The sequence below is a fragment of the Anabrus simplex genome, chromosome 3, assembly GCF_040414725.1.
Source record: "Anabrus simplex isolate iqAnaSimp1 chromosome 3, ASM4041472v1, whole genome shotgun sequence".
Taxonomy (NCBI): Eukaryota; Metazoa; Arthropoda; class Insecta; order Orthoptera; family Tettigoniidae; genus Anabrus; species Anabrus simplex.
In genome coordinates, this window is record NC_090267.1 from 384,592,025 (window position 1) to 384,614,330 (window position 22,306).

General features: G+C 36.6%; 1 protein-coding gene across 1 annotated transcript in view; it reads right to left on the bottom strand.

The window, feature by feature from the left end:
* Positions 1–22,306, bottom strand: part of LOC136866818 (E3 ubiquitin-protein ligase TRIM33) — a 268,047-nt gene that overhangs the window by 106,184 nt on the left and 139,557 nt on the right. Inside the window, exon 10 of the mRNA XM_067143924.2 lies at positions 16,927–17,080. Within this exon, the coding sequence (XP_067000025.2) occupies positions 16,927–17,080 (154 nt within the window). The remainder of the gene's footprint in view (positions 1–16,926; positions 17,081–22,306) is intronic.

A 22,306-nucleotide genomic window follows, 5' to 3' on the forward strand; every position in this document is an offset into this window, starting at 1 on the left:
GAGATGTGATCACTGCTTATACTGCAAAACCTCAATTTTCATTCACTATTCACCCGTTGTGTTGATGGTTCGAACGGAGCAGTCTACTGCCTGATGAATCTCTGGAAAAGCTCTGAAGCGAATACCACGAAGTTCCTTCATCTTATGAATCAAGTCAAACTCACAAAGGCTTAAGTTCAAGGAGAATGGTGGATGGTACAGCAATTCCTAACCTCAATGACTGAACAAATAAGCCACAGCTTGCGCTGTATGCGGCAGAGCATTGTCATGCAAAATGATGGGTGGGTTATGCAGATAGTGTCGCCGCTTCTTTCTCAAAGCTGCTCAGAGGTTGTGTTCCAAAAATTAATAGTAACACTGCGCATTAATGGTCTGTTGTGGACGAATGTAATGCGTTAGGATAATACCATCACAGTTGTACATGAGAATAACCATAACTTGCATATTGCTGGGGTTCTGACGAACTTTCCGTCTTTGTGGTGACCTGTAACGACGCCATTCGTTCGATTGGATTTTCAGTCTCATATCTTACCCAGCATAATGACACGGTGTAACAAAGCCTCTACTTTGCACTCATAGTGCTCCAAGTGGTTACGGGCAGTGTCGTATTGTAACCATTTCTGCATTTCCGTCAAATCATGTGGACCCCATTGTGATGACATTTTTCTCATGGCCAGCAATCCTTCAGAATGTGAAGCACAGTCACATGCGCTAATCCAGCGTCTCGGGCCAGCTCGAAAATTGTATGGCGTCAATCAGTGTCCAATAGCTCGGCAAGAGCATGCACTTCTTCTTGACTGACACTAGGATGACCTGGCTGATGCATGCTTACCACATTTTGGCATCCTTCGTTGAAGGCTTTTACTCATCATTCCACTGTTCTGTAAGGCAATGCAGATTCCTCGCAAGCCTCTTGAAGACCTTGATGACACTTCTGTGCTGTATGATATCTGGCACCTTCAATCTTTATGCAACTCCATTGTTTCTTTTTTGCGAGAAAACACTATCTTAGATTGCCAGCTAATACGAGGCTCTGTTCCTCTTGCCAGTGCGCATGTGCATGATATGGGCATGTAACTAACATGTGCTATGGGTGACATTATTAGGTTCTGTTGCAGTGTTGCCACTATTAAAGTTCCAACCTTCGTATTTGCATAGTCACTAACATGTTGTAGTTGGAATGTCCCCAATTTAGGTATAGTTTCATAAGAGAGAGGACAACAGAAGCAGGAAAACTTATCTGTGAATCTTCAAGTTCTGTTGTGGCTCCAGTATATATAATATCTAAAATGTATCCAGTCTCACAGTAACAAAGTTCAAATAATTTCACACCAAATCTACTTCGGGAACTAAATTTTAGTGCAGTGTCACTTTGTTTTTTCCCCCCCTCTTATCTTGAAAATTGTCAGCAATGGTTGACAGTGGAAAATGTAAGTACAGGATGGCAAAGTTGTCCCTCGGGGGTTGATCCTTGGACCACTATTATTTATCATCCAAATTAATCACATCAAAAGTTCTTAAATCCTGCAAAATGCAAGTGTATATACATATAACATGATTTCTGGCACATTCAATCTTTATGCAACTCCACTGTTTCTTTTTTCCGAGAAAACACTATCTTAGATTGCCAGCTAATACGAGGCTCTGTTCCTCTTGCCAGTTCGCATGTCCTCTCTCTTATGAAACTATATCTAAATTGGGGACATTCCAACTACAACATGTTAGTGACTATGCAAATACCAAGGTTGGAAGTAATGACTAACATCAAAGAGGCTCCACCAAAACTCCATACAAAATACGGGGACATCACCCGAGTAGACAAATTCAAATACCTGGGTGAGATCATCATGAAAAATGGACTGAACAAAGAAGCACTTCAGGAGCGAGTACGCAAACTGGAAATAGCCTATCAAACATCCCGCACAATCTACAACAAAAAATGCCTTTCCCAAAACACCAAGATACGTCACTATGAAACAGTTCTGAAGCCAGTAGTTCTATATGCAGCCGAAACCCTGTCTCTAAATGCCAACAAAGGACTCCTTGAAGAACTGGAGAAAAGAGAACGCAAAATTGTGAGAGGAATCTTGGGATCAAAGTACAGACATGGAATCCATCAAAAGAGATCCAACAAGGAAGTCTACAGCAAAATAGAGAAAATTACCGACACAATCAGAAAAAGACGGGCACGATTTTACGGTCATCTGAATATAATGGACGGAAGAAAGTTAACTAAAGAAATCTTTCACTTTTTTGATTCAAACCCCAAAACTACAATTCCCTGGTTTAGAAATACCAAAGAAGACCTGCAAATGCTACACATCTCAGCTGAAGACGCCCTTAACAGAGATCTCTTCCGCAAGAAAATATTGACGAACAGGCTAAACTGAGACGAGCAACCGAAGAGAAGACACGGTGCCCCTTGAACAGAGGAGCGTAAGCAGGCCCACTCACAAAGAATGAGGGAAATTTGGGCTGTAAAGAAGGTCAAGTTCAGTGTCAAATGCAACAAGACTTAATGTGGTCCTTGATGGCCCCAGCGAATTATATATATAAATATATATATAACATATATGGATATTTACTACCATTCAAAACATAATGACATAGATATTGCAATTATTAGAATAAATTCTGACCTGCGACCCAAATAAAAACCCGAGTTATTATTATTGGTACCAGTGAAAACCAATATTTCCTCAAGCAATGGGAAATCCCTCCAGACAGCGCCTCACAAAAACAGTGTGGCAGACCTATGGTTCCTATGTTCACAAACTTTTTCTGCACCCAGTATTACTGTAGCTTTTACTATTTTACTGAAGAGCAACATGCTGGGTAGAAAGTAACTACCTTCATGGCTTCAAAGATCTTTCTCACGTAAAAAACCCTAGGATTAGTAACAACAATGCGGATTGCTTCCTAGTCCTACAAAAACGAACTGACCCACAAAGTCAGCTCCTTCACTGCCTTTTGCCATCTGAGTTAAACTGAGTTACACTGTGGTGTACATGCTTAGTTTATCTGTACTGGTGAAACTCAATCCTTTCTTGAGCAGCAAGCACCCAGTTAATAAACAATGCAAATCTGCATCTTCAGTTCCAAATTTCATGTCAAGCTATTTGTAAATATGCAAGCAAAACAAAGTCCAAAAATTGAATATTAAAAACCATTTCAACATCCTTAAATCTTTTAAAGCACATAAAATTGGTGAAAACAGCAGTTCTAATCTAATAGACAGACATTAGCATCACATTATTTATTAAATATATAATCTTAGATAATGTGAATAACCTTCTTGTTAACTTATTTTTCTACTGTAAACATACTGAACATGAGCAGTCAGCAGCAGATAGATTTCTTATGTATTACCGCTATTTTGTACTCACTGACAAAGAAAACTTGGTCTAATTCCTGTGTGTCATACACATGTTTATAAATTATACTGTACATACACATGCACCTGTATGCTAATAATCATCTCTGCTCTTAACACCTAACTATGCAAAATTATAATAACTGACCAAATCTTGTATCTTGCAGAAAGAAATCAAACAGGTTGAGAATGGTATGTTATATCTCAAAGAATTATTTTAAAAATTACTCCAGAGACAATAATTGTGAAATACACTATTAAGGATAGTGTAACCAAATTTTAATACACCAAATCTGAAAGGAAAGAAAAGTGTTCTCTATATATGCTGTATATAAAAATAATTAGACAACACCCACAAGAACACACAAGTAAATGAGTCTCTGAATCTTATTAAATTTATAGCAAATGTAAACTACTTGCACTACCACAATTTTTTTATTAATAAAAAACAAAACTATGTAAATATACTAAATTTTAAGAAATGAAACAAATTCTAATGAGTTGGAAAAAGGATTAGTTTTAAGTACTCTTGAAATGTATATTTGTCTCTGAAAAGGGCAAAGACAAAACATCCAATGAAAACTATAGAGCAGATCTGAGTAAATAAATTAAAGAACATGGCCAAAAAGTAAAGTGATACATTGGGCACATAATGCTTACTATGTGAGCACAAGAATGTTAACAGTGTATAGAAACTAACATGCAAACATGCTGAGTCCTTCCCATGAATACTTTTCATCATGCAGCAAAAATTCAGAAGTACCTTTTGAAGCCAATAATACACATTTCGTATCGAATATTATCTGGACCTTCAGCTTCAGAGTGAATTAATCTGACTGCTTTCTTCTTATTCTGTCTACTCCAGTCAGTGCGGTTGGTGTTGCAAATAAGTCTACTCCACATCTTTCAGTCTTGGGCTATATCAGCAGTCACGTTTTCCATTCTCAGGTCGTCTTTGACAAGCTATACCGATCTCATTTTTGACCGTCCCACCTTCCTACTACCCCGCACATCCATCTGCATGGCCTTTCCACCAACATCATCAATCTTTCTCATTGCATGACCAAACCACCTTAAACTCTGACTAATAGGCTGGTGACATTGCACTGTTCCACTCAAAAGAGTTAGTAAATAGCACATTAGAAGTAGCAGCGGTGCCACCGTCTGCAAGAGAATCACAGTAGCGAGCAGAGCATGTTGACATCTTAGCTGTTTGGCAAAAAGCTCGCTGTGCTGTACTCAGCAATGTAAATAGGGAACTTTTAAAATGGAGTGGATATTGATTTGGTTTAAAATTCTTACATGTAAACATTTTCAGAGATACAGTACATTTGTCCAGTAAAAAGAAAGCCCAAAGTAGAAATACAAGAGCAATGTGTGATAAAACAGGACGGTGTTCAATTGCAATTCAGTAACAAAATAAATTTACTGTTTATCTTAAGTCTTCTAACAACATACTTTAGAATGGGGGTATTTATATTTTGCTATCCTTTGTGTAAATGGGACTTTGGCATAATTCTGCCCAATGACCAAAAAACATTGTCTCTCGTACGAAGTGAATGAGCGAGTTTTTAAGCCTAAAGCGCTGGCGAGATTTTAGGGCAATATAGACAAAATATTATCATCGCCGGTTAAGGTGCTGCCTTTCTGAGCAAGTCTGATCCTAGCTCAGTCTGGCGATATTTGGTAATTGAATGTGTCAGCCTCGTGTTGGTAGATTTGCCAGCAAGTAAAAGATCTCCCGTGCAACAACATTCCAGCACCTTGGCATCTCCAATATCAGTAAAAGTAATTAGCGAGACGTAAGCCAATAACATTATTATTATTATTATTATTATTATTACTATTAGCATCATCATCATTATCATTATCATATGGCTATTTTCTAATTGTGATTACAAGTGGAAATATGGCACTCGGTTGTGGTTTCAGTCTATTATGGAGATTTGTTTTAGTTTTTTCTTAAATGATTGATTTGCTTTAAGAAATTAAGTTGTAAAATGACTTCCTTTAATGGAATGGTACATTATATGATTGAAGAGAACTGAAAAGTCTTAACAATAACGTTTTGTTTGTTTACAATTTGGTTTACGATGCACCGACACAGATAGGTCTTATGGTGACGATGGGATAGGAAAGTGTAGGAAGGAAGCGACCGTGACCTTAACTAAGGTACAGCCCCAGTATTTGCTTGGTGTAAAAATGGGAAAATACGGAAAACCATATTCAGAGCTGCTGATAGTGGGGTTCAAACTCACTATCTCCCGAAAGCAAGCTCACAGCTGCGCAACCCAAAACCCGCAGCCACTCGCTCGGTATCATGCGCATTAATGGCATTACAAGAAAGGAAAACAAATCCATCAGGTTAAACTCTAAACACCGAGTATTCATGACCACGAAGAGCCGATCATACCTGTTAATATATTCAGTACTGTAAGAAATATGTTGAGAAATTAACATACTTTCTGATTATAATGAAGATTAACAGTGTATCAACCTATTGGTTATGAAACAAAATTGTCTTTTTTAAGCTACTTCTAACATTGGGATCATGCATATAAGTTATGACTTGCCAACACGATGTATACGTAAGGCCTATATCCTTATATTGGATTTTCTGGATGTTCGCTTTCTAAGGCATGGCCAATCAGTAAATGAAAAATGTCATCCCTTATATTTCCTAAAACATTAATTTCAGTCTTCAAGGTAAGGTCCAAAGAATCTCATTCACGCCAACAGAAAAAAAAAAACACTGCGAAGTCAGTGCAGGTAGGCCAGTTCCATATGATGATTAAGTGTTATGCAAAATATTATTTATAAGCACAAAAATGAATTTCAAATAAACATAGCTCTGAAATCATACGCCACTGCCATTTATTCCTTAAGAGAAGTATTATACTTCAATGTATCAGAACTTCAGTAGTGATAGTGCCATACATTCCAGCTTTTGCCAAACAGCACGCTTGCTCAACTTCACACGTGACTCCAGTGCCAGTGTTACCTCTAGTGCATATTTTACTTACTCTTGTGGTTCCACTTACATGATCATTTCTTAGGTAGTCCTTCCTTATCATTCCACACATCCACCCAAGCATCCTCATCTCTGCAACCTCTATCCATCTGATGTTACTTTTTTCAGGGCAACAGTTTATATGCCATTTGTTTTAGCTGATCTCACAACTAATCTCCCCATTTTCCATTCAGACTGGTGGTACCCTCCTATCCCACACAGACATATCTCCATGTTTTGCACACACTTTGTATTCTGTATCCAACTTGATACTCAACATTTCTATTCTCCTCAACTGTTAAGTTCACTATGTCGTCACATACAGCACTGTCCACATTGACTCCTTTTGTTAACATGTCCAGTGCAATGTTAAACAGAGAATAATTTAATGCTGAGCTTTGATGCAAAATAACATTCACTTCATTATTTACTTTTTTGTCATTCTAAAGCATCTTCCAACACTTGTTAACAATTTTTGCAGAGCTCTTGAATCAACATAACATACTCACTGAATACTTCTTCTGCCCAAAAGGACACCCAGATATCTTGCCCCAGCACACTATCATAAGCTTCCTAATAGCTGATGAACACTGATGTGGTTCTCGTTGCTTCTCACAAGATATTTCCAAAATCCGCCACAATCCTCAGATGACGATGATTGTCAGTCGGTCAGGTATGAAACCAAACAGCTTCACGGTAACCTCAATCTCCTCCCTCAAGTTTTCTGTCCAGGATTCTTTCTAACATTTTCACTGTAATTCTTACATTCCTTGTAAGAAGGTATTATTTCATGTCTGAAAACTTCAAAAAACTGGTCCCTTAAGAGGCTGAACTTCATCTTCAACAAACTCCTTTCATTCCTCTACTTGCTCTACCAATTTTCCATTCTTTCTTACAGCCTTACTTCCACTCTGCTGATGATATCTTCCATTTTCTTGTTTGGTTGTCCACTTTCCCCTCAGTTTCAACTACAGTAGAACCCCGCTTAACCGAACTTTGCTTAACCGAAACCCAGCTTAACCAAAATGCTCTGGCAAAATTGTATTTTAATATTTTGTTTTTACCCTCTCGTTCTTAGCCATCAATATAAATAATTCTCTTGCTATATGTGCTGAGAGCTACTATGCAAACTCTATTTTTATATCATGTCTAGGGCCCGGATTCATATGCACTAAAAACTCCAAAAATATGCAAGCACATATGCACTAAAAATGTTGAAAATATGCACTAAAAATAAAACAGAGTACATTTACCAAACATTTTAATTAATTTTAACTCGGTGTTAAACTGACAAACATGTTTCATTCCTTTGCAAAATGATGCATGGCAGTAGGTTATCAAGAGTTTTTCAATATTTTCATGGGTCAATGACTTTCTGCTGTTGGACAGAAGTAATTTATACGCTGAAAATTATTGTTCTACATCGACGGACGTAACTGGGCAATACTTGTACACCGGCACTGACTGCTCGGAACATTCTTCTGACAAAAACTGCCAGATTCCACTTATGTAGTTGCCTATGGATTGAATCTTCTTCAGTCCTGGGTTCGAGTCCAACACCGCACTGAGTTTCCTTTTAACCTCTTCTCCAGTTTCACCAGGGACACCATGAGTTTCTAGGCTCTTAAGCGCCTTTGAAAGTGACGAATAATGCACATGGATATCTTTATATACAGTTTCAGATTCAAATGCGCACTTTGCATCACGAACACACGCAATATGACTATCATCAATACTTTTAACTACATCTTTCACTTGATTAAAGTTCTCCTGCGATACTGCGGATAACCAAGTTCCCCATCTTGTGAGAACAGTTTCCGGCGGAAGAGAAACCTGAAGCAGATGAGTTTTGTACAACTGTACATGAGCTGGTGCTTTTAGAAACAACTTTTTCACACTTGAAATTACTTTGTTTACAGATGGTCTCTCATAATACTGATGTTACTGTATTGTAAATTTTTTGGTGGTCAAAAATCTATAGCAGTTAAAAGAACAATGCCATCATCATGCTTTCTAAGAGAAAAAGGACTACCTCTAGCTATATCCTGGAATGGCTACCATAATCAAAATCAAAACCAAGAAGGGAAGCATTTTCTAGTTTGCACTGCAAGTAGATTCAGGCAATGGTTTAAAGATCAGAAAAACTATATAGACTGTCAATCAATCAATCAATCAATCAATCAATCAATCAATCAATCAATCAATCAATCAATCAATCAATCAATCAATCAATCAATCAATCAATCAATCAATCAATCAATCAATCAATCAATCATCGATGCGCATTTAGGGTTGTCGACCAGGTGGCATACTCCCTATCAATTCTCCACCTAGCCCTTTCTTAAACGATTTGCAAAAACTTGGAAAATTATTAGATATTTTCCTCCTACTAGGGGTGGTGAATTTTACAATCAGGAATTTCACATTTTGATTTGTACATTTAGCGCTTTGTAACATTTATACATTTTGCACAGCAATGAAGAAAAACATAGAATTTGAGTTAAATATGATAAGTAGGTAGTGTTTTTCATTATATTAATGTTAAATTAAAATCACATTTGCAATGCTAATAGTAAAATTTGTATAAAGTAAAATAGTAAGTCTATTTTAAATTGATATAAGCTAAACTATAACAAAGAAAAAAATTATATTGATGTAAATTCAGAATAATTAAGAAATTATACAAAACTAACTTATCACGTTCATGAATCAGTGACACTGTTAAAAAAAAATAGCACACACCTGAATATTTTGTTCTGTAATTCGTGTTCTCCAACACTTTATTTAGTGTATGATGATTTATATGGTTTATACGTACAGTAACTCAGTTCAGTGTAATTCTGTTTTATACATACATTTCTGTATGTCCTGTCAAATTATAACTTAAAAACCTGTAAATTAAATTTCATTTATATGTAATCCATTTATACGTAATTCAGTGTGTATCAATTTTCATTAAATGCAGTTTATCTGTCTGTAATAAAGTTAAAATAACATTGCCAACGTATGCATTTCTTCTGATCAAAACACATGCGAATTAGAAATGCGATACATTTGTTCGTGGAGGGACTTCAGCTGCAGATGTTGGAGGGATGCAATGAGGTAGTGAAACAAAGGTCGTGGGAAGTGACTGCGCGCATTGATTTAACTAAAAGAGGAAGATTACAAGAGAGTTAATTTGCATTAACAGAGTTCAAATAACGCCATAGACAAATGAATTTCCTGTTGTTGCTGAAATACAGGTGAATTACAGTAGAAATATGATACATTAGTCCCATCTGATTTTCAGCAGAATGTTGTTATACCTATTCCCAAGAAAGCCGGTGCTGACAGGTGTGAAAACTACAGCACCATTTGTTTAGTATCTCATGCCCACAAAATTTTAACACGTATTATTGGAAAACAAGTTCAAGCTGAGTTGGGAGAAGATCAATTTGGCTTCAGAAGAAATATAGGAACACGTGAAGCAATCCTGACTTTCCATCTGATCTCAGAGGATCGAATCAAGAAAGACAAGCCCACGTACACGGCATTCATAGATCTAGAAAAGGCATTCGATAATGTTGATAGGACAAGCTATTTAAGATTCTGAAAGTGACTGGGATCAAATACCGAGAATGAAGAATTATCTACAATCAGTATAAAAATCAGTCTGCAGTGATAAGAATCGAGGGCTTTGAAAAACAAGCAGCAATCCTGAAAGGAGTGAGGCAAGGCTGCAGTTTGTCCCCCCTCCTTTTCGATGTTTACATAGAACAGACAGTAAACTAAATCAAAGAGGAATTTGGAAAGGAAATCACAATCCAAGGATAGGAAATCAAAACCTTGAGATTTGCTGATGATATTGTTCTTTTATCTGAGACTGCAGAAGATCTCGAGAAGCTGCTGAATGGTACGGATGAAGTCTTGGGTAAGGAGTACAAGATGAAAATAAATAAGTCCAAAACAAAAGTAATGGAGTGCAGTCGAACAAAGGCAGGTGATGAGGGAAATATTAGATTAGGAAATGAAGTCTTAAAGGAAGTAGGTGAATATTGTTACTTGGGTAGTAAAATAACTAACGATGGCAGAAGTAAGGAGGACATAAAATGCAGACTAGCACAAGCAAGAAAGAGCTTTCTTAAGAAAAGAAACTTGCTCACTTCAAACATTGATATAGGAATTAGAAAGATGTTTTGAAGACTTTCGTGTGGAGCGTGGCATTGTATGGATGTGAAACATGGACGATAACTAGCTCAGAAAGAAAGAGAATAAAAGATTTTGAAATGTGGTGTTACAGAAGAATGCTGAAGGTGAAATGGATAGATCGAATCACGAATGAAGAGATACTGAATCGAATTGGTGAGAGGAGATCGATTTGGCTAAATTTTGTAATCTATCAGTTTCATGTCTGTATTGATATTTGGTATTTACAATCACAAAGAATGGGTATCGTCCATCTAATCAATACTTTATTAAGTCTTGTTACTAAGCAGTACTGGTTTCGACCTTCACAAAGGTCATCCTCAGCTGGTCATGAGATCTAAAGCTAACTTAATATATAATATAAAAACATTACTAAATCTAATGAAGAATGTCATATGATATGAGTGATAATATTAAAATATACAATATATAAAATATAGAATGATATGGTGTGGCTTCTGGTTTAAAAAACAAGCGTCAATATTCTATGACATGTATGTGTTACATAAAATTCTGGTGTACTGTTTGTGAGTAATAGATAATTTGGTGAAATACAATTTCTACACGTAAAATGTTTATGGCATTCTTGTGGTACACTTTGAAGTTCAGTTCATATTGGTGAATTGTTGCATACGTTCATTGGTATGTTTATACTAAGCATTCTAGAACATTCTATGATATGGATGTGATAAAAACTAGTAACATATAATACATTAAAATACGATAAAATGTTCACAGTATTCTTGCGGTAAGCTTTGGAGTTATATTAATTATGTTCGTTCACAGGCATGTTTGTACCAAGCATTCTAGAATGTTCAACGATGTATATTGTTTTTCTTGCAAGTTCATATAGTTAAGAATGTTGAATGATTAACATCAAAATATTGTGGTGTGTCATTAGTTTCCTTGGTACTAATCTCATTAAAAGATATTGGGTAGGTGCAGATGCTCCTTCTTTGTAGTTTAGTTGTTGGACATGCAGTGATATAGTACTGTTGACTGGTCGAATGTGTACAGTTAGGGAGCACGTCGTGTCTGTGTCACTTATTATCTATTCTATCGAAAGGAGTAAAATGGCTCTTTAATAAAACCATTCAACCCAAACTGAAATGACAAGACAGCCTGTAAAACAGTCCATTAATGATAACTCCTTGAAATCCTCCTATCAGAAAGGTGCACATGAGAAAAAACTTTTTAGAAATTGACTTCCATTAAGGTTGGTAGTTTTCCATTACGGTTGGTCGTGTATATTTTGTGGGAGGGTAAAATCACTGTTTCAACTTCCTATAAACCCTGAAACATATCCAGGATTTAGAAACAATATTGACCCTAATACCTACCCAAGGACAGATATAAAGTTTGATAAAAATATATAGAATAGTTTCCCAGTTATAAGAACTCAACAAACGGACGAAAAGACAAATCGACAAAAAAGTTAAAAAATAGTCTGCTCGAAGTTAGACTGAAAAACTGTTCGTTAATGATATCTCCCTTATTAATCCTCGTATCAAAATAATGCACATGGGAAAAATGTTTTAGAAATTGATTTCCATTAAGGCAGGTAGATTTTTATTACGTTTAGTTGTGTATATTTTGTGGGAGTGCAAAATCATGGTTTCGGTTTTGTATAAACTCCCAGTCAGTTAGGGATTTAGAAACAATATTGGCCCTAAAACCTACCCAAGGACACATGGATTCTAAATATGAAGTTTGATAAAAGTATATCCAGTAGTTTTCAAGTTGTAAGAACTCAGACAGACAGACACCAAAGCTAAAAAAAATATGCATATGGTCATTATTACACCTGAGACAAATAACTGAATGAAAATTTCACCAAAATAGTCAATGTACAGAAACATGGTGGTTATGATTTTATTTATACAGATAATACAATGTTTACTAGGGCTGGCCATTTCTGCGAACTATCAAGCCGGGAATCACCCTACTTTCAGAATGACTGCCTGCTGTGTGATGCAGTTGCAATCTATGATGTTCATTTCAACTTCAAGAGAGAGAGAGAGCAGATTCTCAGCTTTAAAACCGTATACTGCATGCCATGCCATCTATGGAGAACTAGTTGCAGAAAGCTACCTCTCAGTAGACCCCCTGCCAGGTCACAGCATGTGTGACTGCCTGGCAGGTGGCTAGGTAAAGATTCAAATGTTGACTGACACAAGGGAAAAATACTGAGAAAGTTTAGGCATATTAAACATGTAAATGAAGATGGAATGTAAAACAAAGCTTGGAATAACAAATGAAAGGAAAGGACTGGCATAAGGCAACTGTACCTGGACTGGAACGTGATGCTGGATGAGGAGTACTTGGAAGTTACAGTAAAAGGGAGAATCATGTATAATAACTCGGATAACGACAAACAATGACAACAACGCCATTACTAAACCCAGAGTCCAGAATAATAATAGCTCGTGAATCCTTGAGGATCTCGGATACATTTTAGGAACGACTTTGTTAAATTGTATTTCCTACATATACCACTAAAGTTTACAACAGTTCAGTCTTCCAAACTGTACTGTATACAATTATTAAAGACATACTGTACACACTCTGTGATGTAGTGAATGTATTATGAAGTAGAAAGTTATGGTGATTTCTTCATAAAACCATGATATCCTCTCCTCCAGAATGAAAAGTGTTATCACAACCCACTTAATATCACAACATACAATTTCATAAAATATCTACCTAGAATATGGTAATTAAGAGTCTTATAAACAATTCTGGAAACCAATTCAAAGAATATGGAACCTGGACTGGAACGCAGTGTTGGGTAAGGAATGGTGGAAAGACAGAGCAAAGTGGAGAGGAACCATATTTGCCTCCATCCAATGTCATGTGAAAAAGGGGAGATGATTATGATGATGACTATGGTGATAATTTGCAGTATATGCTTTTTAATAAATACTTTTGTGCGTGAAAATTACAAGCTTAGACATACTTGTAAATGGTGAGCACTGTATATTATTAAACAGGAAATTTTATCAGAATAAGCCTTGCACCTATCATCAGTTTTTACAATGGTTGACAACTCCCGCATTTAATGTTTCTACTCTTTTACAATTTCTACACTGAACTGAAGATACAAATACCAAAAATCATCTTTATGCAATTAGTTTATAGTATACAACATTACAGAACTCACAGTACAAATGTTACAGAGCTCAGTTTTGATATAAGTGACCACGCCTTAAACAACTAGAAAATGTTACCACAAAAAATATGCTCACGCAAGCATGCTTCTCAATAGATCACAATCAACATTCATCCTAACATCATGCAATAGCAGTAGACACAATTAGCTTGGGATGTCAGTGTCAGCCCTTTTCTTTATAACATCAGGAATTTGAAGCATTAATGATGAGCATGAGAATTGAATGAACAGTCAATTATTACCATTACACAATACAAATAGTGAGTAATGTTGACATCACAGGTCCTGCTTAATGCATAACCTCCAATTGCATTTCCTTCAATCTCAAATATTCCACAATTTCTGCAGACTGTGGCTTTGGCAACAATTTACTTCCTGGCATATGTCGCATATATAACACTCTCAGTGTACAACATCTGTCATCCCATGTTTCCATCAATGTGTGAGTGATGTGAAGGGTGCCCTCTGGTTTTTAATTTCCTTTATGAAAACGTTTCTGCCCAATTATGGCTAAATAATCCCTAAGAAGCACAGGATTGATCTGTAGTTTACATTAGTATAGTTTGTGCGAGATGGCCTACAAGTTCCTGCTATATGTCCTATCTACAAGACTCAGTTTCTACTACTGAAGACAAATAGTAAAGTCCTTTGCCTTCCAGGGTAGCTGTAAGATACACCAAGAAAATGTTGGTACTTTTACAAAGAGTTCTACTAATACAGTACTCCACTTCGGTACAACCATGAAAGAGCATGCTTTCTGGTACTCACTTGCCACTGAAGATGAGACAGACATGTATGGATGAAATAAGAAATTGTAGAACTAAATAATATACAAAAATATCATGGAATAAAATGACTACAATAACGTATGGATTGCTGAATCTAAGAAGAATTTAAAAAAAGACATATACTCACTTTAGTGCCCATATCTTGTGGCATTTTCGAGTTACTAGATCCAAATTACATTTTCAATCAAGACTAAACATCTGAAGGTCAACATGCTTCATTCATTGTTGTTTCGACATAAGGGTTTGTGCTGCATCAAATGGCACTCAATAAGAACTGCTGTTTTAACTAATAGATCAACAGATGAATCAGCAGGGAAGCAGGAGAGCTCTAGGAACATCTTGAAAAAAAAATGATGATGCCTATTTGAAAAACTCTGTCCTTTTTTCAGGGTCTCAAATCTGAAGTCTTAATAAAAGCCATTTAAACAGTGAGAGAGGCACGGTCCTTGAATTACGAGAATTGGTAGAGAAATGGGGGCAAAATTAATTCACATGTCATATAGATTTCAAATATTAAGAACATCATCAAATCATCTCTGTTTTCCACAGTAATGGCCTAAGAGTTGTAGTATCTGATTATACCTCAGGGAAAAAGCTGAAACTAGAAAACTGAGCCTTTCATTTGATGTCAGCTCACAGCAGCCCGGCTGAGATTAACTTGACACTGTGCCAACTCTCAACATCAACATTAGAAAGTTGTGCTACTCACAGGCAAGTTAAAGTTTCATCTGCCTCAATGTATGGCCATGTACAAAAATAGTATTTCTTGCAGTGCAGAGAGTACACAGACTTGGAGCTGCTATGATAACATGCAATGATAGTTGTATGAACTTTGCCATCAATCTTGAGTGCCATCATTAGTAACCTTTACAATGTGAGAGAAGTTTGTGGTGCCTGCTGCACATAGTTTGAGAGCTTGTTTCAGCCTTGTAAACAACATTACTAAGCAGCATAACAGAGGCATTGTGAAGAAGTTCTTGTGTGAACATCAGATTATAATCAGGGAGGAATTCAGACAAATCTTTTGAAGCACATGTTTGAGACATGTTTGAGAAATGCATCACAGGCATTCTGCCGCATGTCACAAGCTCACATGGATCCTGACATAAGCATGAGAACATGTACCTAACAGCGACCACTGTAGAATTGAGTACAACATGCTGACTATGCATTTGAACATCAGTCAAGTTCATAGATGACGCACACAAAACTCATCATAACATTTTTGGTCTTGTAACTTGTTTCACCCTATCATCAGCCTCTTTCAAGTGGATCTGTCTTGGGCAGCTCTTTACCTTCTATACAGATCTTTGTATGCATATTACTGAAGACTGTCTGCAGGTGTATGTTTCATCGTCTTCCACAATAACAATTCCCAAGGATTTTACCATTATGCACATAAGGACATCATCCTCTTCATCTGGTAAACTAGGAACTGTTTTTTCCTTGAACTTCACCACTGGCCACTTTTATCAAGCTATTTCTTTTCATATAGTACTATGACCCAAAAAAACCTGAACAAGACACTGAATGAGCAGAAGAGTAACAAAATTTATCTGATAATATTTCAATAAATAAGTTTTTATCATTACATCTTCTAACACTTTTATCAATTACTTTTCTCTGAGATACAGCAGGTATTTTAATCATGCTTACATATGAATATAACGTAATCAACCAAAAATTATTTCATGAAGTACAAAAGATTGTTCAAATCGAATTATCATTGTCACTAGGTATTCCTTTCCATGAGGCAAAAGTTTATACAATGTTAATAACAATGGTGGTTCTAAGGCAATTTTCTGATGAAGCAGAAATGCCCTAGCATACATTGCAATGATTTTTATATACAAATCTGTGATTAATACCCTGAATAAAGAAAATAACTAGCAAATATCAACTTCATGATGCATCAACAATTAAAATTTGTTAGGGATAGATTAGAGGTAAGCTGAATATTTTATTACTGTAACAATGCTGAAAATAGTGAAATTATAAACTGAATGCCAGGATATCAAGATGCAAACAGACAGTGATTGAAGCCACAGCTCCCATAGGAGATGGCAGATTTGTCCCAAGAAAGGTTTGGTAAGAAAGTCAAGAAACAAACAAGCAAATGGGAGATGATAGTATGATCTAGGCAGGTGGTTTGAAGGGTAAGCATTGATTACATGACAAACTTATGATAACAATCAATGTATCTATACCTAACTCAAAGCTTTTTGTCTTATTATAAACCATTTTAACTGAAATGAAAATCTAAAATAATTACTATGAAAAGTTTGCTATTTAAGATGGGTGCAGCACAATGTCAGTATGCATATTTGATCACAGAAGACTAAAGTAAATGTTAAAACAATAGTAATAAAATCTTATTGGAATTTTCATCAACAAAACTTACTCTGGAATTGCCTTGAGTGGAGGAATGTGACAGTAGACATGAAATACTTTAGGACAACGATCACAACACACCAGTTCTCCACCATCCATGCATACAGCACACCAGTCTTCATTTGGGTCATCCTTCTGAGAATCACTGGATGTTTTCCCAGAATCTAAATAATACAACATAAAAAACACCATTAAATGTTGTTAACTGATATTATAACGAGTGTGATTGAAGAAAAAACAAAAGTGGCTGATTGAGGGTATGGTTAATATATGGCAATGGGAAATCAACTGTAACCTAGTTGGAACTATGTCTATGACATGCACAACCACATAGGTCATCTCTCTCCACACCTGAGATAATTTTTCCTTATTACAAAGTAATAACAGAGGCATATATTATACATGATGCATAAGGTATCTGAAGACAATTATTGTGCACCTGTAGGTATATGCATATAAATAGCTGTCATTTTGTCTTTTCAGAGCATCAATGTTAGACTATTGGCTAATGGAAGAGATGAAGAGGAATGCTGTGACTGCTACAATTCATGCGAAGATAGAGATGTTGATATTCTAAGGTTTTTGAAAATTGTCAAGACATTTGTGTACAATGAAGAAAAGGAAGCCTCCAGCAGAGGTGTGTCACATGTAGCTTAGCATAAAAATCATTCACTGCATTTGGACACTAAAAGGATACCAGAGTTCATACAACTATGCACAATATTACCAATGAGAACCCTAGAACATCAGTGTGGACCGCTGCCAGAGATCTCCTTATGTTCAAGAGCAAATCTGCACTGTGGTGCATGACAAAATTTGATAAAAGTTGTATGTTATAAGGAAAGGGTGGTATATGACGGCGCAAAAAAGAGAATGATGGATGCTCTGAGAAAAGGGATAACTGAATAAGCTCAAATATCTGGAAGAACCTTGTCTGGTCTAGTCCACCTAGACTAGCTTGCGCCTTATCATGGAGCTACTTGGAACAAGCAACTTTCAGCAGAGAGTATTATGTCAATGAAGGTTGAGTGCGGGGTGGCTGGCAATAACACCAATTACAGATAAGGAGGCTTCTGAAACGTGGTGTTACGAAAGGATGCTGAAGGTTAGATGGGTAGACTGAATCAGAAATGAAGAGATACTGAATCAAATTGGTGAGAGGAGAACAATTTGGCAAAACTTGACCAGAAAGAATGACAGGACATATTTTAAGACATCCAGGACTTGTTCAGTTAGTTTTTGAGGGCAATGTAGGCAGTAGGAACAGTAGGGGTAGAACAAGGCATGAATATGACAAACAGATTAGAGCAGATGTAGAATGTAATAGTAACAAAGAAATGAAAAGGTTAGTGCACAGGATAGGGTGGCATGGAGGGCAGTATCAAACCAGTCTATGGGCTGATGACCCAAACAACAACATAGATGATAATTTGGGTGCAGTTGTGACAATGTAGATGGGGCTGGCAGTGAGCAAAACTATAGCACTAACTATTTAGGCACATGATACGGAAACTCCTAGAATAACCTGTAAGCTCATTAATGATGGATCAGATGCCCTGTCACAGTGGAAGCCATTTCCTTGCAGTTTTGACTTAGTTAACTGTGAGATTTTTCAGTATGTCAAAAATTAGGGAGTTTAAATAAAATCAGAAAGTACGCAAAAAAGAAAACATTTAATAACAGATTATACTATTAAAAAAAAAAAAAACAACAGTATGACATGTTCATTCTTGAATGAATACCATCAGATTCCATCAAATCAGCATTTTTAAAAATTAATGTTATTTTAAATTGTTTTGGAAATGATTTAAGGGATGTTTAGTGAACATTAGAGAATTAATAAATGATATCCTTTAATGGAGTTTGAAATGATGTGCTTTATTTATCAGTCTGACTACCACTTCGTCCTATTCCTCGATATAGGTTGGGGATGAGATAAGATGAATTTATATGGCATGTTTTTAAGGCTGAATACCCTTCCTGATGCCAACCTCAGTCGAGGAGCAAATGAAGATGAAATGAACCATGGTGAATGAAATGGGTAAGAAGGTGGAAGTAATCGGCTGTGGACTATGAGTAGGAACTGTTCAACGATTTGCCTGGAAGTGATAATGCAAAACCAGAGAAAATCATTCTCAGGACAACAGACGGTGGGGTTCGAACCCATGCTTCTCCCAAATGCAGAGCTTGACTACGTAGTCGTAGAGCATTGACGTGCATGATAGTTCTACTCGGTTTGTGTTTTGTTGATAGGTGACATAGTTTATAGAGTAAATAGTCGGGAATCTTTTAGATGTGTGTGATCGTTGAGATTATTCCGATTGGCTCTTTTTTTTGCAATGTGTACTTCTATTACTTACTTTATATTTAATAATTTTCTATTATTTTCACTGTAATATATATTTTTTGTTAGCTGCTTTACGTCGCACAGACACAGATAGGTCTTATGGCGATAATGGGATAGGAAAGGGCAAGGAGTGGGAAAGAAACGGCTGTGACCTTAATTAAGGTACAGCCCCAGCATTTGCCTGGTGTGAAAAATGGGAAACCAAGGAAAACCATCTTCAAGGCTGCCGACAGTGGGGGTTGAACCCACTATCACCTGGATGCAAGCTCACAGCTGCTCGCCCCTAACCGCACGGCCAACTCGCCCGGTCTGTAACATTTTAAGATAATGAATTTCAGCAGAATGTTCCAGAGAGAGTACATGTTCTTTTTTGAAAAGTCGGAATGGTGGGTTAAGGGGTATTACTAATCCGCTTCGACAGTGCTTTTGAATGTGGGCAAGAGCACTAACTAGTGTATACAGCAGGAAAGTGAGATGGAAAATTGTTGGAAGATAATTTATCACATTCAGTCTAACTGCTGGAGTGAATAAATATTGATAACAAAATAAATAACACATGCTAAATCACTTGGTGTTCTGTGATCACTTGTAAAGTCATTATAACTGAATGATAGATGAGTGAAGGGTTCTCTTTGCAATCATAGAATATTACACAGGTTAATACAGGAATCTTTGAGGGGCTTGAAAAAAGCTTGTTATAATGGGATTCTCGCTATATGATATACTCGCTATAGCAGACTACTACTGTATGAGGTCATTTCTTTTTACTTGTAAAGTGTTTGAAATTAGCAATATTGTGACACATTGGCCAAAATTTAATAAAACTGGTCAGTAAACATGTGATCCCACCCCCAACACCCAAATTTTGTTGTTACAAATTCTGGGTGTGGGTCTTAATTGGTGGCAGGTGGTACTTGTGATTATATGGTACTGTGACAGTATTAACTGTATAGAACCTTCCCAACAACCTTTTTGGATTGGTATAATAATAATAATCGAAATTCGTGTCAACTGGCTTTAAGCCAAAGAACTCTAATTATTTCATGTAAAGCGGCGTTCACTCTCGCATTGTGTGTGCAATACCTCCGCTTAGCTGTGCATGCGCTGGGAGCTCCCTGGCGAGTCTGGTCTGAGCTAGCATGCCCAAGCGTTAGTTCGAAGTGAGAAGCCATGATGTGTAGAAGTGGAAACGTTTTCTGCGCTATGGTGTGGATCTAACACTAAAACCTGGGTGAATTTCACCTTTAACGGGGATCTCTCCCCGTCGTGTTTGTGGTTGACCTTCTACTGTATTCTCCAACTACATTATTTTTCATAAAAGCTTCTTCTGGATTCTTAATGGAGAGATTAAGTTCAGTTGCCTCGTGGTAACGCGATCAACAATGAACAGGTTTGGACTTTCTAAAATTTAGTGTCTGGAAAAGGTATGTACCTGTGCAATTATTTTCTCATACCCACCGAAGAAAAGTGGCGGCGTATGCCAAAAGTACTTTCATCAGGTCGAGCATAATAATAATAATAACAACAATAATAATAATAATAATAATAATAATAATAATAATAATAATAATAATAATAATGATGATAATAATATCATCGATTTCAGACTTGGCGTCGTGAGTGCTCATGTGTTTCTAAATAATGCGTTCTACTAACCAATTATTCCTCGGAGCGTGGAAAATGCACGGTGGACTGGTTGGCAAAATTTAATTTTAAAATTTAATAATTTTTGTTTTTGGCCTGTATTGTAATATTTTCTTGTGAACCAAGGTGGCTTTCCCAATGTATTGAGCTTATCTCCTTTTTTTTTCTTTCTGGGGGTTTCCTGTCTATAATTCAGTGTACCTTTCTGCTCGGATTTGTACGTTTTCTTTCCGCCTTGTGTTTTACAGGTTCTATTCCTCCTCGCTCAGGAAGGAGGCTCTGCGTTGTTTGGTGTTACCTTAGCAACGTGATGTTGATTGGATTGTTGTTGGGGATTTTGACTGATTGATCTGATACGCGTGCATTTTGCGTGGTTCTCAGTTGATGTTATTGGTTTTGGGTGGAGTTTGTTAATGATATTTGTGTTCTGTTAATCCATTTTCGCAACCTATTTACTTTCTTTTTCGTTTGGTTGGGGCGTGTGTTTAAATTTCTCTGACAGATTATTACTTATCTTGGGAAAGGACCCTTGGTGGTAATGGTGTTAATTACTCGAGGTGACGAAGACGACGTGATCTCCTCAGCATCTAGCTGAACCATAGTCTTGTTTACTGGAACTAATATTTTATTTAGTTTATTTAATACCGGTGATCAATCACATTTTATGTTTGTTATTAGTACCGGGCGAGTTGGCCGTGCGCGTAGAGGCGCGCGGCTGTGAGCTTGCATCCGGGAGATAGTAGGTTCGAATCCCACTATCGGCAGCCCTGAAAATGGTTTTCCGTGGTTTCCCATTTTCACACCAGGCAAATGCTGGGGCTGTACCTTAATTAAGGCCACGGCCGCTTCCTTCCAACTCCTTGTCCTTTCCTGTTCCATCGTCGCCATAAGACCTATCTGTGTCGGTGCGACGTAAAGCCCCTAGCAAAAAAAGTTATTAGTAACTTTGGTAGAAAGGTATGGAGGTCAACATACTTTCTGTTTTATTGGTTGCAAATCATTTTATTATTTTCAGTTAATTTAAAATCAACATATTTTCTGATTTATTGGTTGCAAATCATTTTATTATTTCCAGTTAATTTAAAATCAACATATTTTCTGATTTATTGGTTGCAAATTATTTTATTATTCTCAGTTGATTTAAAATCAACATATTATCTGAGTTATTTTGTTGCAAATCACTTTACTATTCTCAAATAATTTAAACTCTACAGGTTATCGAATTTATTTTCTGCCAAACCATTTTTCTTTTCTCTATTAATTCAAAATATTCATAGAATTTAACTTCAGTTAGGATTTTTAATCTTGAAGTTGTTACACCTAATTTGGTACAAATTAAAGTTATCTTGTGTTAATAAGGTGTTGTTTGCCATTTCGCTGTTTTCAATGGAGCACTGCC